We start from the raw sequence: 15703 nt of genomic DNA, 5'->3' as shown, positions 1-15703 counted from the left end.
TTTAAAGATATTAGTATGTTTATATTTAGAATTTATGAAGAGTATTAGAAAAAAACAGTTTTAAGAGCAGAGGACAGATAATTTCTTCTTCCACATTTGTTCAGGGTAACGTACTTTTCATAAGTGGAGTTTCTGGCTCTTGAGGTACATCCTCAAACATTTTCATTTCAGGAACAACTTCTTTCATAGCTTCAGGTGCTTTGAAGATATTAGTATTATGGTTAGAGGTTAAAAGGATCAGTGGAGACATTAATTAAATGAGCTGAACCAAAGTGATTTTTATGGCTACAAAGATGATTCCTTTAAAGAATCTGAGAAGGTATAAAATCTTGAGGAGAGGAACCAAATATTAATTGTCTTTGTTTATTATTCTCCAGTTCTCTAGCACCCTGTACATACTAAGCACTATTAAATGTTATTAAATAAATGACGGAAGGAATGCCAGGATGAACGATACCTTTAGTGAGAGGTATTTCAATTTCAAGGGGAGCAGCCATGGGTGTTTCCTTTACAGGGACAACTTCTCGAGGTGATTCAGGCAGTTTAAGGATATGAATGCATTGTACTTTGGAGTTATGAAGAGGAGTAAAGAGTTTCCATCATAACTGCACATACAGAATGTTCCAGATGGGAACCTTCTCCCACTCCCTGCCCCCAGAATCAGATTCTTTTGTAGCAGTGTACTTGGTTATGAGTGGCTGTTTTCTTGGTCACCTCAGACACTATCAATATTAGTAATTTTATTTCTTGGAATGGTAGATGCATAGAAAATCAGATCATGGAAAGTGGAAACATTGATTATAATTAATGCTATACCTCTGGCTATCATATTGAGAAAAACAAATTACAGCCGCTTTGAAAAATCTAGGTTGGCTTTCTTTTGCATCTACACCTTCGACACCTTAAAAAGGTGAGTGTTTTTCAAGTTTAGGAGAGGGGAGAACAACCAAAAGATTCCAGACTGAGAAAAAATATCAGAATATTCAGATATTCTTTAATTACAGAATACCATGGGTGTTATGATGCAATTATTGTTCCGGAGGTTTTAAAGCTTTTCCATATTTTGACTTATCTAAAGATATTCAAAATGAAAAAAATGTATGATGCTTGAAAAATAAAAGGCAATGAGAGGAGCAAATGAACATTGAGGGGAGAGTTCCAGCTTTAACTGGAATTATTTTTGCCTTGGAGGATATTCTGGGAGGTGTTCTAATCTTGTAGAGATATTACAGATCAACTTTACACTGAATTAAATATTTTCTTTTCTTTAAGACATGTTTTGATCATAATGTGTGTATATATGTTTTCTCTGGAGTCCTCTTGAAAATACACTGACTCAACCATCTTTCATGTGTATAAGTTAAAGGCATTTTTTCCCTCTATTGTATCTTGAGTGACTCACTGGGACATGTATACATTTGGTTGAGCTTCTACTTGGGGGATCCATCTATGAAATGATTTCCTCTGTAGCCACTGTGGTTTAAAAGATATTAGTATTTTTACATGTGTTAAGTACAACTGAAAACATGAGATTAAAAAGCTGACTTTCTTCCAACTTGTACCTGTTGGTGATGGTGTTTTTCTTCTTTTAACAGTAGGAGTTTCTTCCTCTGGAATGACTTCCTTGAAGACTTCAAACTCTTTAAAGATATTAGTATTTGTTTTTTAATTGAGAAAAGGCAAAGGCATAAAGACATGACATACTAAGAAAGTTAGATTTGTTAATATCATTTCAGAAATGTTATTTTTGTTCTAATATTTTATCTTTGTATATTATATGTGTGGGATTTGACTTTCTTGGGGGCAAGTCATAGATCATTCTTTTTTGTGGGTGTATCAGATCCTTTAAAGACAGTATTTTAACATTAGAGGTTGTGAGAATGTATATTAAACATTAAACATTTTGCAGACTGAAGACAGTATATTTTCTTCTTTAGATTTTCCTAACTAGAGAATTATACCTTCAGTTGGAGGATGTTCTGGAATTTCAGGAATAGCCTCAGGTACCTCCACCTCTGGAAAAACGCCTTTGGTTGTATCAAGTTCTTTAAAGATATTAGTAGGTTTACATTTAAAAGTTGTAAAAACAGTAATTTATATAAAGCATGCAACGTTTGAGTCGTATAGCCAAAGATGTTCATCTGGGTTTGATGTATTTGAAATATACCTTTAGTTGCTGGTGTTTCTCTCTTTTTAGGAATAGTCACATATATTTTGTCCTCTGGAACAACTTTCTTGGGTGGCTCAGGCACTTAAAAGATATGAGTATAGTTATATTTATAAATGGTGAAGAAACATATGGAGCTTTTTAAAAGGAGCCAAAAAATAGTTTTTCTTCAGACTGGATCATTGTTATATACCTTTTGCTAGTTTGGGTTTTGTCTTTTGAGGTTGAGTCACAAGTACTTTTTCTTCTAGGTCTGCTTCTTCAGATGCTTCATAAACTTTAAAGATATTAGTATTCAAATAATTAGGATGTTTCAAGGTGGATAAAGAATTGTATTAAGAAAAATATAATATATAATACCACATTCATCACCAAAATTAATAGTAGTACATAGAGGCAAATTAGTGGCTAGAATCCACTGGCTGGGGATAGCCTCATTCCCAGTTTCATGATATAAGACTCTAAGCATTTCTCCATGATCATGATAATAAAACAGATGAATTGTTCAGGCAAGGACTATATAATTCTTCATTTTGCCTTGAGAAAGCTATTGGTAAAATTGTCCTATTGGTCTTATTTTTAATGGATTTGTTCATAAAGAACAGGGAAGATACTGAATTGCACATTGAGAATTCTCCTATATTTGACCTACTAGAAATTCAATAAGTCTTTTCCCTTTCTAGAAGCTTCATTATTTATATTTTCAAATCACATCTAATATATGGTTTCACAATTTAATATGATTGTAAAAGCCATTTAGGGTTTGGAGGCAGAAAATTTAAAAAATTAATTATTTAGAAAATAAGGCAAATAAAGACAACAAAAATTTCTCCAGTTTTTAGAAGAAAAACTGGCTGAAAACAATAACTAAAGTCAAGAATAGGAAAAAATATTCAAAGGAGGAAGTGATTATATTCTTTTATCCCAACTTAGTATAACAGGAAGAACAACAAAAAAGTTGAGTTTCATCAGGAAATTTTTTAGATTAAAAAAAATGGAAGAGGGCTGGGTGTAGTGGCTCATGCCTATAATCCCAGCACTTTGGGAGGCTGAGGAGGGTGGATCACCTGAGGTCAGGAGTTCGAGACCAGCCTGACCAACATGGTAAAACCCTATCTCTACTAAAAATACACAAAATTAGCCGGGCTTGGTGGTGGGCGCCTATAATCTCAGCCACTCGGGAGGTGGAGGTAGGAGAATAGCTTGAACCCAGGAGGCAGAGGCTGCAGTGAACCAAGATTGCGCCACTGCACTCCAGCCTGGGTGCGATAGAGTGAGATTCCATCTCAAAAAAAAAAAAAAAAAAGGAAGAATATTTTGACTACTGTCATTTTTACTATTCAGGTTGTTGAACAGTATCTATTCACAATATTTTACTATTTGGATTATTTCATCATTCAAATTATTTAATCCTAATTTTGTATGAAAGCAAAAAGAAAAAAAAGTATTGAGAATTCTTTTGAGGTTTGAGTGGCCTTGTAAACCTACGGTCCTTTGAGCCACTTTGCCAAAATGTTTCCAATTATGGTTGTCAAGAGTCAAAAAATAATGATGGTGAAACATTTTGATTTTATAAAATCCAATTAAAATATTATTATGGAGTTAAAGTAAGTTACTTCATGATCTGAGAAAATAAATTGCTTCAAAGCAAAAGACACTTGCATACAGAATAGGTTAGGAAAATTTAACAAGACAAATGACTTTTCTAAAATCACACACTATGGTAAGTATAGTATTTCTTTTTTAAATTGGTGAGGAAATATAGATTGTCTGAAGATAATAGACACAAAGATTATTTGAGTCATATATTTTTGGCATGTTAGGCTTTTACAAGAGTTTAGTGTATTTACTTTTCAAAGCTATAAAGACAAACACAGTGCATTTAAGGACACGAATGAAACCAAAAAGAATCACTAATTTTTCTACACTCACTGTACATCTCTGTGTCTTCAGAAATAACAATAGGTGATTTTTCTTCTTGAACACTTTTCTTAGGCATTCCAGGAACTTTAAAGATATTAATTGTTATAAATAACAAATATAAGATACAAAATATAAGGATTTAATGTCACACACATTCACTTTAAACCATGAAAAACTAAACCAAGAGTTATTTCATGTTGTGATTAGCATCACTGTATACCTTTAGCTGGTGGAACTTCAGGCTTTTTAGGAACAGCTTCACGAACTTTTTCTTCTGGGACAATTTTCTTGGGTACTTCGGGTGCTTTAAAGATATTTATTTATCTTAGTTTTTCAGAACATTATAGTTGGGTGTAAACATATCAAGCCTAGAAGGGGCATCTAACAGGGAGAATGTCAAAAAACCCCCAATTATAAGTCAACTATAAGTCAAATGTAGTCAGTGCATTTCTCTGAATTGCCTTGTCGATGAGTTCTTGATTCATTGTATCAGAAACACTTTGCTTTTTGGAGATAGTATCATTTTCTATTGTCATTTAGAGCGCACTATTTTTTTTTTTCAGAGCTACTTCAGAAGAGCTTCCAAAATGAATTATTTTTGAAAGACAAGTTGAGGGATCAATATTATTTAGTTATTAAATAAGAGGTTCAATACAAATAACTTTGGGCTTATGTCTTTATGCCTAAAGCATTGCCTCAAAAGACAGCATTATGTTATAGAACATAAACTGAAGTTTATGTCATCTTGTGGCATTGAGAGGAGAATGGTCTCTCTTACATAGTGAATAAAAGAGGATTTTACATTAATGATGAATCAGAAAAGGCAGTTACCTTTAGTTGGTGGAACTTTGGGTTCTTCAGGAGCACGTACTTTTTCTTCTACCACAATTTTCTTAGGCACCTCTGGTACTTTAAAGATAATAGTAATAATTTCTTTTATTTTTAAATATTCTTTTAAATATACAATTTTTTAACAAGCAGAGCATAAGAGAGAGAGAAACACAGAACAGAATGCAGCGACAATATAAAGTACAGGCATCACTTTATCAAATACATTACAGTATTTCAAATGCATTGAATTAAAAAAATATATATTAACAAGAATCCAGGGGAATTTCACATGTTAGAAATGGTAAGAACTTGAGAAGAAAAATTAACAGTACACCTTCAGCTGGTGCTATTACTGTTTGTTTTTGTGGAAGAGTTGGTACCTTCTCTTCAGCGATAACTTTCTCACATGCTTCAGGGACTTTAAAGATACAAGTTTATATTATTTATTGTATACTTTTTTATTTCTATTGTGAAATTTAAGAGATTTACAAAAATGAACAAAGTAGGAACACTAAACACATATTCACTATGTATTTATATTTGCCAGGTTAATATAATTAATAATAAATAGAAAAACATGTGTGTATCAGTAAGCATGTTAGTGAATACATAATCAAATAGCACCAAAGAAGGAAACCTGGGTTCACTATTTGGTTACTAGAGATATTTGCTTTGGTTGTTTTAGGTATAACAACAGTGACTGTCTTTTCTTGGGAGAACTTCCCTTGGACCCTCAGCTGCTTTAAAGATATTAGTTTGTTTTAGACGTGTCAGAAACAAGAAATACAGAAGGAAGACATCAAGTGGAATGCAAACTTGTGCTTATAAAGCAACCAATGTGCTATCGTATGTAAAGTTAAGTAGTAATTTTTCACCAAGAAGATACCTTTAGCTGGTGGCTCTTTTCGAGGAACAACTTTAGTGGGTGGTTTTTTTGGAGGGATGATTTTCTCAGATATCTCAGGCCCTTCAAAGATATTAGTATTTTGGTTTAGAATGAACTTTTGAAGTATTTTGGAGCACTGCTACTAAAGTTAGTACAATGAGGGGTCACAAAATTATTTATAGTTTTTGAATTTATAACACATTTATTTCCAAAAGAGCTTTGATTTGCTAAATATCATGTATATTGTAATTTTCTATATATGCTAAACACATACACACACATATTCCTTCATATTGCGTATATATTATTAATTTGTGCAAGATCTAGAGTGGTACTGCAGATAACTTACTTGTGCTATGGTTTGTCTTCACAGTATGCTAGAATACAGGTGCCATTAACAATACTTCACTTCTTTAATGTTGTTTCTCTAATAAAAGTATCATAAACTGGCAAAAGCTTTTGATAAGTAATTCTCAGTTTGTGAACAGTTTGACTGAAATGTTAACAAAGCAGTGGTTATTTTGCCTGAACATGTAAATTCCTCAGTGAACTGAGGAGTTTCTTTTTCCCTTAACCAATGACACTGGTCAGTTATTTTGGTACCTGTAACAATTGTGTAACATTCTTAGTCAAATTTAAAAAATAATCTCCAAATTCATACAGTGACCTCCTTCGATAAGTAGATATCAAATATTACTATCATCTACTAGAATTATACTCCGTGTGGTTAAGAGATATTAATCTTTATGTCAACTAGTTTCAACTCAAGTTTAAAGTATTTTATGGGGTTTCTAATCTTCCAAACTGAACACAAAATTTACTTTCAAAGGAAAGTTAGAGCAAGATACAAGAATTTGTATTATTTGAAGAATTCCCTATACCTTTAGGTGGAGCTTTTGGTTTTTCATATTCTTCCACTTCTTCAGCCTCAAAAACTTCTATTACCCTATGTACTTCTTCAACTCTGTGTTCTTCTTCAACTCTATGTTCTTCTACTTTGACGAATTCTTCTACTTCATGAAACTCATCTTCTTCAAAATATTCTTCAACTTCATGGAACTCTTCTTCTTCTGGAATTTCTTCCACTTCTGCTTCTACTACTTCTAATTCTAGTCTTTCTTTTACTACTTCCTCTTGGTGGAAGGCAACTGATACTTTTTCTTCAAGGACAGTTCTCCCTGAAAGAGCATCTATTTTAAAGACTTATTTCTTTAAACACTGAAGAAACAAAGATGTACATTCAAATATATATTTTTAAAACTGAATAAAGGCTTGCATGCAACAATACATGCAAATCCAAGATCTCTCCAAAAATACCTTTAGCTGGGGGAACAGCTTCTTTTTTATGCACAAGGACTTTCTTTTCTGGGACTTTCTTTTCTGGGACTTTCTTTGGTACTTCAGGCACTTTAAAGATATAGTTTTAATGTTTAGGACTGTCGAGAGCAAGCTTTCATAGACAAAAGTCATCAAAAGCAGTCAAGACACAGAGACATGAAACATAAAAGTCTTAACGCAAAAAGACAGAAGAGGAAGTCAGTTTTAAAAGAGAAGATATACCTTTGGCTGGGGGTGCCTCTTTTTTCTGAACAGGAACAGGTACTTTTTCCTCAGGAATTTTCTTTGGCACTTTAAAGATATTAGGTGTTTTAGTTAGCTGAGAATGCTTAATAACACACATGAAATAAAAACACCAGAGACAACACCAACATTACAATAACTAAGGTTTTTCAGAAGTCCCTCTGTACTGTGGAACATCCATTTTAGAGGCAATAAAGCTACTTTCTCAAATCACTCATTTGTCCTAACATTCCTATAGGGGAAGAAATGTCACCAAGTACCTGTGCCATTCTTTTTTTTTTTTCTTTTAATAACAGCGATTACCAATACGAACCCATTTTTACTACTTTTAACTTGATGAAGACTTTTTTGAAGTGATTACCATTGTAGAGTATTTAAGCCCTGACACTGGCCTCACTTTCTGCTGTGCACTCTTATATTAGCTGAGGAGTCTGCTGTGACAGGGACAGCATAATCTAACTGCTTAAGAGCACTGTCTGAAGCATTAAGCGAATTAGGAAGCAGGGAAAAGTAGACATTTTGTAATAACCTTGAATGCTTGGGCTAAACATTACGAAAGGGACGTGAGCCTCTTTAAAATAGTTATTATCCAAGCATTAGATTTTTTCCATAAAATAATAAATATAGTAAAATAATTATTATAACACATAAGAAAACTCCACTTATGGAATAAAATCCAGAATGTGGGGAAGAGGGATCCATTGCTATGTGTATGAGTATTGAGAGACATACTAATACATTAAAATTCTCAGCTAGTTAAGAAGCTTCTAGAATAATTCATACATAAACACACGCACACAATTATTCGTTAACATCCTAGAAAAGATTAAAGAACTGGAATGAGTTATGTTTTTACTGGTCCTTAATCAGTTCGCTATCTAAATGATTATAAGAAAGCAGTCAAAAAAGACAATGTTGCTTTTTAGAAAGAAAATTAATGGGAATTTAAAGATATTAATAATGAGGATTTGATATACCTTTAGCTGGTGGTGCCTCCACTTTTTTAGGAACAGGAGTAGGTGCTTCAGGTACTGCTTTCTTAATCACTTCAGGCACTTAAAAGAAATTTTATGAACATTTTGAAAAGTGGCATGTGATGAGCAGAACACCACCCATATACCAATAAATAAATAAATATCACAAAACCTTGACTTATTTTTAAAAGATATTAGCAACCTAAATGGTAATAATAAATGTGGAGTAGGAACCCTAGAGGTGTAAAGGATATTACTTAGAAATCCTATAAGCAAATATAATACCAGTTACGCAAAAGATTATCACACTCTTCAGGAATAATAAGTTAAAGATTTTTCTAAAAAATGAACACTTTCACCACAGAAATAGATTCCCCCCATATTAATATTAAAAACAAAATTAAGGATTGAAATCTAGGAGAAACTATTACAGTAGGGCCTGGTCAGAAAAAAATTAAATCGCCAACAACAAAATAGTAATCTCTCATTCTTAGTTGTATTGCAGATGCTGTAGAAAAATTTAGGGTAAAAAAAGGACACATAGATTCAGGTGTCATGAATAATTAATCTTCACTTCATCATGGATATGATAAAGAAAAGCATACTGGTGAATATTAGATTTAGATAACTTCTGAGAAAGATTTGGAACACCAAATGTTTTAAATATTCAACTCTTAAAAGCGGCTATACCTCTAGGTGGTGCCACCTCTTCAACTTCCTCTATGCTAGGTGGTTCTTCTGGGATTTCCTCTTCTGGAATAGGCTCTTCTTCAGGCTCCTCAGTCACTTTAAAAAGATTATTATTTTGTAAATTATTTTCATAATTATTTTGAATATTAGACTACAGTGATAATATCGAAAACTGCTCAGCCTTCAAAACACTTGTGTAAACTCACTAGTCCTTACAAAATCTCTACTGGGTCTTCAAAATATGTTAGGCCTATCCCAGCATTTGTGAACTGGAAAGGACTTCAGATAATTTAGTTAAAATTATTATTGTTATTTTTTTTAATGAAAGACTTGTTTGAAGTCAAACAGCCACTTGGGGTAGAAGTCAGATTTTCTGCACCAGTTACTCAGGCTTAACCGGAATTTCTCTTGGATAAGCTTATTTTACAATCGCCTACTAAGTCATTTGATGAAAAATTTCCCACAGCAAATACAGTTTCCCTTCATGAATTCTAATTAAAATAAAACAAATAACAGACAAACAGGCTGAACATGCAAGAAGGAGATTCAAATAATATTAATTTGCCTGCTCAATTTCTATTAGGTTAATAATAATTTATTTTAGAATCTGAATATGTTGATTTCCTGGGGTTGTACATTTACCTACTTTAAATATTAGACAATAATAAGACAAAGATGACTTTGCAATGTTATTTTCTTAGAAAGTTATCTACCTTCAACTGGTAGAACTTCCTCTTCTTTAGGAAGAATGATTCGTTTTTCTTCCACCTTCTTAGGCACCTCAGGAACTTGAGAGACATTGATTATTTTAGACACTTAAAATGTAAGAACCAAAGAAGCATAAAGACCAAGTTTCCAGTTTCCAGCATAAGAGAGTAAATATCAAAAGGCACATACACAAGATGAAACATTGACATTTCACAGAATCAGTTAATGAGAAAAGAATAAAAAGTTTGCGGTTTAAGATTAAGGGTTTATTAAAGAGAAATTCTACTTTTTACTACTGGAGTCTCCATTTCTTTTTTCTTTTTCTTTTGTTTTTTTCTTTTGGTAGGAAGAAATGGGTACTTCAGGGACTAGTTCCTTAGTTATTTCTGGCTCTTTAAAGATATATTTTTATTTTTTAGAAACAACAAATACATAGAGAAACAATGTAAAACACACCAACACCAAGTGAAAAAATGGACACAACACAAACTTGGGTGCAACAGAGTCACAAATGACGAATGTGAATGACAGACCATACAATGCACACATTTATGTTGAACGTCCTGTGTGGATAGAACCACAGTTCAACATCGGTGCAGCAAACACATCCCTGTTACGGGATGATGTACCTTTGGCAGGAGGCACCACTGCTTTCTTAAGACCAGGAGGAGGGACCTTCTTTTCTGGCTCAGGTTTCTTAGGTACCACAGGCACTTTAAAAATATTATTTAATTTTATAAGTTCAGTTTCAGAAACACAAAGACAAGTAGACACAGCAGTAATATAAGGTGTACTAACAAATACGGAAACAGGACATTTTGATTTTTACAGGTGAAGAAAGGAAATGGCATGGTCTAATTTACTTTGGAATAGCAATACCTTTGGCAGGGGGAGCCTCCTCTTTCTTGGGAATGACCACTTTCTTCTCTGTCACTTTCTTCTTAATCTCAGGCACTTTAAAGACATCATTTCATGACAAGAATTTATTATGAAGGACAAAAAAAGAGAGAAACCAAGAAGTCCCCACACCCAGAAAGACCAACATGCAACAGTCACTCAAGACAGGTCTGTAATGCAAGTTGGGAGCCGAAATATTATAATGTAATTGGGAGTTGTAAAGCAAGGAACCAGCAGCATGTGTCATTATCAGAGGACAGATGCTATTAGGGTGGTGCAAAAATAATTGCGGTTTTGACATTACTTTTAATGGTAAAAACCACAATTACTTTTGCACCATACTAATATCATTTCATCCATTTAAATTTCATTAGTAATTTATTGTCTAGAAAGTATTTCTGAATCGTTGATATCCAATAAAAGATCAGCTTTACTATTTCATTTGATTATATAACTATATGGCCTGATGGGAGGGTTATGCTGATTTTAAGTAGCCATGCCAGCACCTTTTGTAGAAAATATTATTGAGCTTTAAAGCACAAATGTATTAATTCTGTCCTGTACTATGAGCTGATTGAATATGTTAAATCTGGATACTATTCATTCAACGACAGACTACTTTAATAACTTACTTTATTTTATCCTCACCATAATAGCTGAACCCATTAAGACTGATATTAGCATCCCCAATTTACAGGAAAATAACTTCAGGCTCAGGTTGGTTAAAGGATTTGCTGAGAGTAATACAACAAGGTGTAAAGTCAACACTAAAATCAAAACCTGTTGGGCTGCCCTTTATATATATGTATCAGAAGACATAACTATTATTCTGTGTTTTGATAAATACATTCTTTTTCTTTTTTAGCCTGGTGTTGAATAGGCATTTAATATAAATGGTTGAAGCACGAAATTTAAGAATATTTATTCATAATTTTTTCGATATGTTTAAATATATAGTATACTTATTCATGTATATTTAAATATATCTCCATGAAAACTATGATGTTTAATCAAATGATAGGAAATTAGAACTTTTCTATGAGTTTTGGGACAATGCTTCCTTTCATCTTTGTTCTTGAATACTGCTTTGCATCCAGTGAAAAAGGTAGGTATCAGTGTTCCTGAACATCATTAGAAGTAAATATTTAAGTGTGTGATTATCCATTTTATAAATATAATTTTTCCTAAAACCCAGTTTCATCATAATTTATGTGGTGAAGCTATGGGTGAAGAATATGGGTTCACTTTGGGGAGGTGTACCTTTGGGTGGTGGTGGAGGTTCCACTTTTTTAGGAGCGGGAACAGGGACTTTCTTCTCTGGTACAGGTTTCTTTGGCACTTCAGGCACTTAAAAACATTTCATTTGAAGGCATTAAAAACCACATATACATGGTCGTATATATATATATAAGAAAGAGACACATAAGAATAAGACCACAAACAAGTAAACGTAATACGTGATTTGAAAAGACATTTAGATAATTTACAATAGACAGATACACAAGGCAGACACACAATAATAACAGCACAAATGTCTGGAATGTTTTCTAAGATTTAGGTGGTCAATTACAGAGGGTAAAGCATTATAGATAAAACTGGAGATGAACAAAAGGATGGAAAAGCAGAATTCAACACAAAAGAGGCCTTGATTCCAAGAAGAGGTGCCATACCTGCTGCAGGTACTGGCACCTTAGGTTTAACTTCTGGAAGGACTTCTTCTTCAGGTACAAATTCTTCTTCCTCAGGTACATACTCTTCTTCGGGAGGAACTTCCTCTTCCTCAGGTGGAATTTCCTCTTCTTCAGGTAGAACTTCCTCTTCCTCAGGTAGAACTTCCTCTTCAGGAACAATTTCTTCTTCAAATGGAACTTCCTCTTCCTGAGGTAGAGCTACAGGAACTGGTTCACGTTTCTTTGGCACTTTAAAGATATTTATTCAAGGGTACAAACATCACTTTTATGTAAAATATTCAAAACAATGAAGAAGCTTATGAAAGACAAATATTCTGTGATCACAAAGCATCAATTATCATCAACATAAAGACTAAGCATTAATTATAATTAGTAAGGCTGTATAACATCAGTTAGTTTTCTCTTTTACTGTGGCTCTGTTACAGATTAATGTACCTTTGGGTGGTGGTGCTTCCACTTTTTTCGGAACAGGTGTTGGTTTCTTTTCTTCTGGGATGAGCTTCTTGGGCACCTCTGGCACTTTAAAGATATTATTTGTATTAGGAATATGTTCTCTTACAATGTCTTAGAGCAATAGATATGAAAAAGAATTGCAAAATACTTGACATATTTCTAACAAGATAGACACTTTAAAAATGTACAATGTAACGGGGAAATTTGTATATGAGTATACATAGATGTGAGTTTTTTCCCCCAAGTACTTTAAATGATGAAATGATGTACCTTTTGCAGGTGGAGCCTCCACTTTCTTAGGAACAGGAACTGGCACCTTCTTCTCAGGCACAGGTTTCTTGGGTACCTCTGGCACTTTAAAGAAATGATTTAGAGAAATACTTCATACAACATAAAAATATTGATTCCAAGCATAGTTTCAAAAGATTAAGGTAAGGTAATAAAAGTATGACAAAGATATTCCAAGAGGCATTTTCTTTTTAAAACAAAATATTTAATTTTCTCTAAAGAGTTGCATCCCAAAGAGTTCAGAGTTAAACCAATTAAGTTTTTACTCATATGCAAATGTAAAATAAAAAAATGGCAACATTACAAGTTCATGTACCTTTGGCAGGTGGAGCTTCCACCTTTTTAGGAGCTGGTACTGGTACTTTCTCCTCTGGTACAGGTTTCTTGGGCACTTCAGGAACTTCAAAGATATCAGATAGAGTTAGTGTCACATTTTTCATCCATAGCTAAGATTTTAAGGCTGGCAATGTAAGGTCTTAATTGAAGCAACGTAGATATTCTATCAATTTCACTTTAAGATGGAAAATTCTAATAGCCACAAAACAAAGACCAGAAAATACACAAAAATTAAAATAAAAAACACTGAAAAAAAAGTGGAACTGGTAATAAAGACAAGACACAATGCCTGGTAAATGATGGTTTTGTCCATTTTGATAAGCAAAAACAATGTATTTTACTTGAAGAACTTTCCACTAAAGAGGAGGAGCCAACCATTGAGCATAAGGACAATTTGATGGTAAAATGGAGAGATGAATACCGGGTAAACTGCTCCTGTGGCCAGTTGAGAGGTTCTTGTCATGGCATTAGTGTTGTTAATATTGTCATGGGGAAAGATCTGCTATGGCTCACCAAGTTATGCTACACGCGTGAATTATCATGCTATCCCATTGATGGATGATAAGGATGTACCTTTTGCTGGCGGAGCCTTCTCCTTTTTAGGAATAAGCACAGGAAGTTTCTCCTCTGGCTTCTTAGGAACCTCGGGCACTTTAAAGATATTGTTTATTGTTAAGTTCTAACTACTAGTAACAACACATCCATATAAAGCACAGCTAATGTTTTTTAACAACAGATAGTGACACACACACAAGGTTTTGAACTCAGAAGAAAGTTAAATATTTCTAGGTAGATGAAGTCTCTTAGATACCCATCAATGAATGGTGGTGTACCTTTTGCCGGTGGAGCTTCCTTCTTTTTGGGAACAGGAACAGGTTTCTTCTCTTCTGGAACAGGTTTCTTGGGTAACTCAGGCACTTTAAAGATATTATTAAGAATATTGCAAATTTTGCAAGAAAGAAATAAAATGTGAAAAGCACCTGTAGAAACCATATGTCAGCATCTAAAAATATCTGGTTTAAAGTAAGCAATCATCAGTGCTGCTAATAACCCCCAGAATCTGACCAAATCAGACCCCCAAACTCCAAAGCTGCTGTTGCACATCCCTTTGCAGGAGGCATCATTTACCTTTGACTGGTATCACTGGCACCACTTCTTCCTCAGTCACGAACTCCTCTTCTTCATGAATGTACTCTTCTTCTTCTTCTACAAAATATTCTTCTACATGGGTTACTACTTCCTCTTCAAAGGCAACTTCTTCTGGTTCAAGTTCTTTAGGCATTTCTGGCACTTTAAAGATATTATCTTTAAGTTGGACCTTTGCCAATGACTCAGCAAAATTAAGACACCTTAGAAACATAGGCCCATTTATAACAGAAGAAAGGACAAGATTTACTTTTCCCACAAAAGTTTTAACACACAGAACTGAAGAGTAATTCAACAGCAAAAGACGAACAACACATTAAAATGAGTGCCATTAGGTACCTCTAACAGGTGGTGCTACTTCTTTTCTAGGGACAGGTACTTTTTCTTCTGCGACAACCCTCTTGGGCTTCGTGGGCACTTGAAATATTAAGTATAAGGAAATTTTATTGTTGGAAAAAGGTCACCCAGCCAATACTTGCTTTGCTGTACTTTAGGCAGATAGAATAATGTATCTCCCTCTAATGAGATAGATATGCGATTGTTCATCTTTAAGAAACTATATACTCTCCATGGAAAGGATTCTGAGCTTCATAGAAATACAGATACACAGAAGTACCCAAGTAAACATGAAATAGCAGAGCCCAAATGTGAAATCAGGTTTAGTGTTCAAATATCTCTGCTTGAAAGAAATATCCTTTCCTGAAAAGTGAAATTTACTTCTCAATTAGTATACTTAACACTTAGTATGAATCAGGGGGAAAATGACTGGAAACTGGTTAGCTTTAAAAAACATCTTCAAAATGAATTTAGAATGAATAAACAGTTACCAAAGTTTGGTGAATATTATGGTGTCATTACATTGTTTAGGTAAATCAGGAATATGCCAAATAGTCACGGATTCTAAACCTAAACATTCTATTTTATATGTATTGTAGCCATGTGGCAGGACACAGCCATTGTCTAACAGGCTATGGATGTATTTTGAAATAATTTTTTCTTGTAAAGGTATTATCTTCTTATCCTGTATTTACAGATTTTTACATTCAACATTCTGCAGACAACTAATTTAAAAGACATGAAACAACAAAACAAAATGAATCATAGTTACATTAATTTCAAAAGAGGCATCAGA

At 33.6% G+C, this 15703-nt stretch overlaps 1 protein-coding gene across 1 annotated transcript in view; it reads right to left on the bottom strand.

Moving 5' to 3' along the window:
- Positions 1 to 15703, bottom strand: part of LOC104677536 (titin) — a 273229-nt gene that overhangs the window by 131558 nt on the left and 125968 nt on the right. The window contains 26 exon segments of the mRNA XM_030916357.1: positions 115 to 198; positions 1563 to 1640; positions 1962 to 2045; positions 2168 to 2251; positions 2361 to 2444; positions 4100 to 4174; positions 4311 to 4394; positions 4922 to 4999; positions 5808 to 5888; positions 6689 to 6985; positions 7125 to 7214; positions 7368 to 7436; positions 8366 to 8443; positions 9053 to 9148; positions 9766 to 9840; positions 10390 to 10473; positions 10640 to 10714; positions 11918 to 12004; positions 12328 to 12576; positions 12784 to 12867; positions 13072 to 13155; positions 13406 to 13489; positions 13999 to 14076; positions 14259 to 14342; positions 14554 to 14715; positions 14911 to 14988. Coding sequence (XP_030772217.1) covers positions 115 to 198; positions 1563 to 1640; positions 1962 to 2045; positions 2168 to 2251; positions 2361 to 2444; positions 4100 to 4174; positions 4311 to 4394; positions 4922 to 4999; positions 5808 to 5888; positions 6689 to 6985; positions 7125 to 7214; positions 7368 to 7436; positions 8366 to 8443; positions 9053 to 9148; positions 9766 to 9840; positions 10390 to 10473; positions 10640 to 10714; positions 11918 to 12004; positions 12328 to 12576; positions 12784 to 12867; positions 13072 to 13155; positions 13406 to 13489; positions 13999 to 14076; positions 14259 to 14342; positions 14554 to 14715; positions 14911 to 14988 — 2586 coding nt within the window.

Source organism: Rhinopithecus roxellana, chromosome 14, assembly GCF_007565055.1.
Source record: "Rhinopithecus roxellana isolate Shanxi Qingling chromosome 14, ASM756505v1, whole genome shotgun sequence".
Lineage (NCBI taxonomy): Eukaryota > Metazoa > Chordata > Mammalia > Primates > Cercopithecidae > Rhinopithecus > Rhinopithecus roxellana.
The sequence above is the reverse complement of the archived record's forward strand: the minus strand, read 5'-3'. Positions and strand labels throughout refer to the sequence as shown.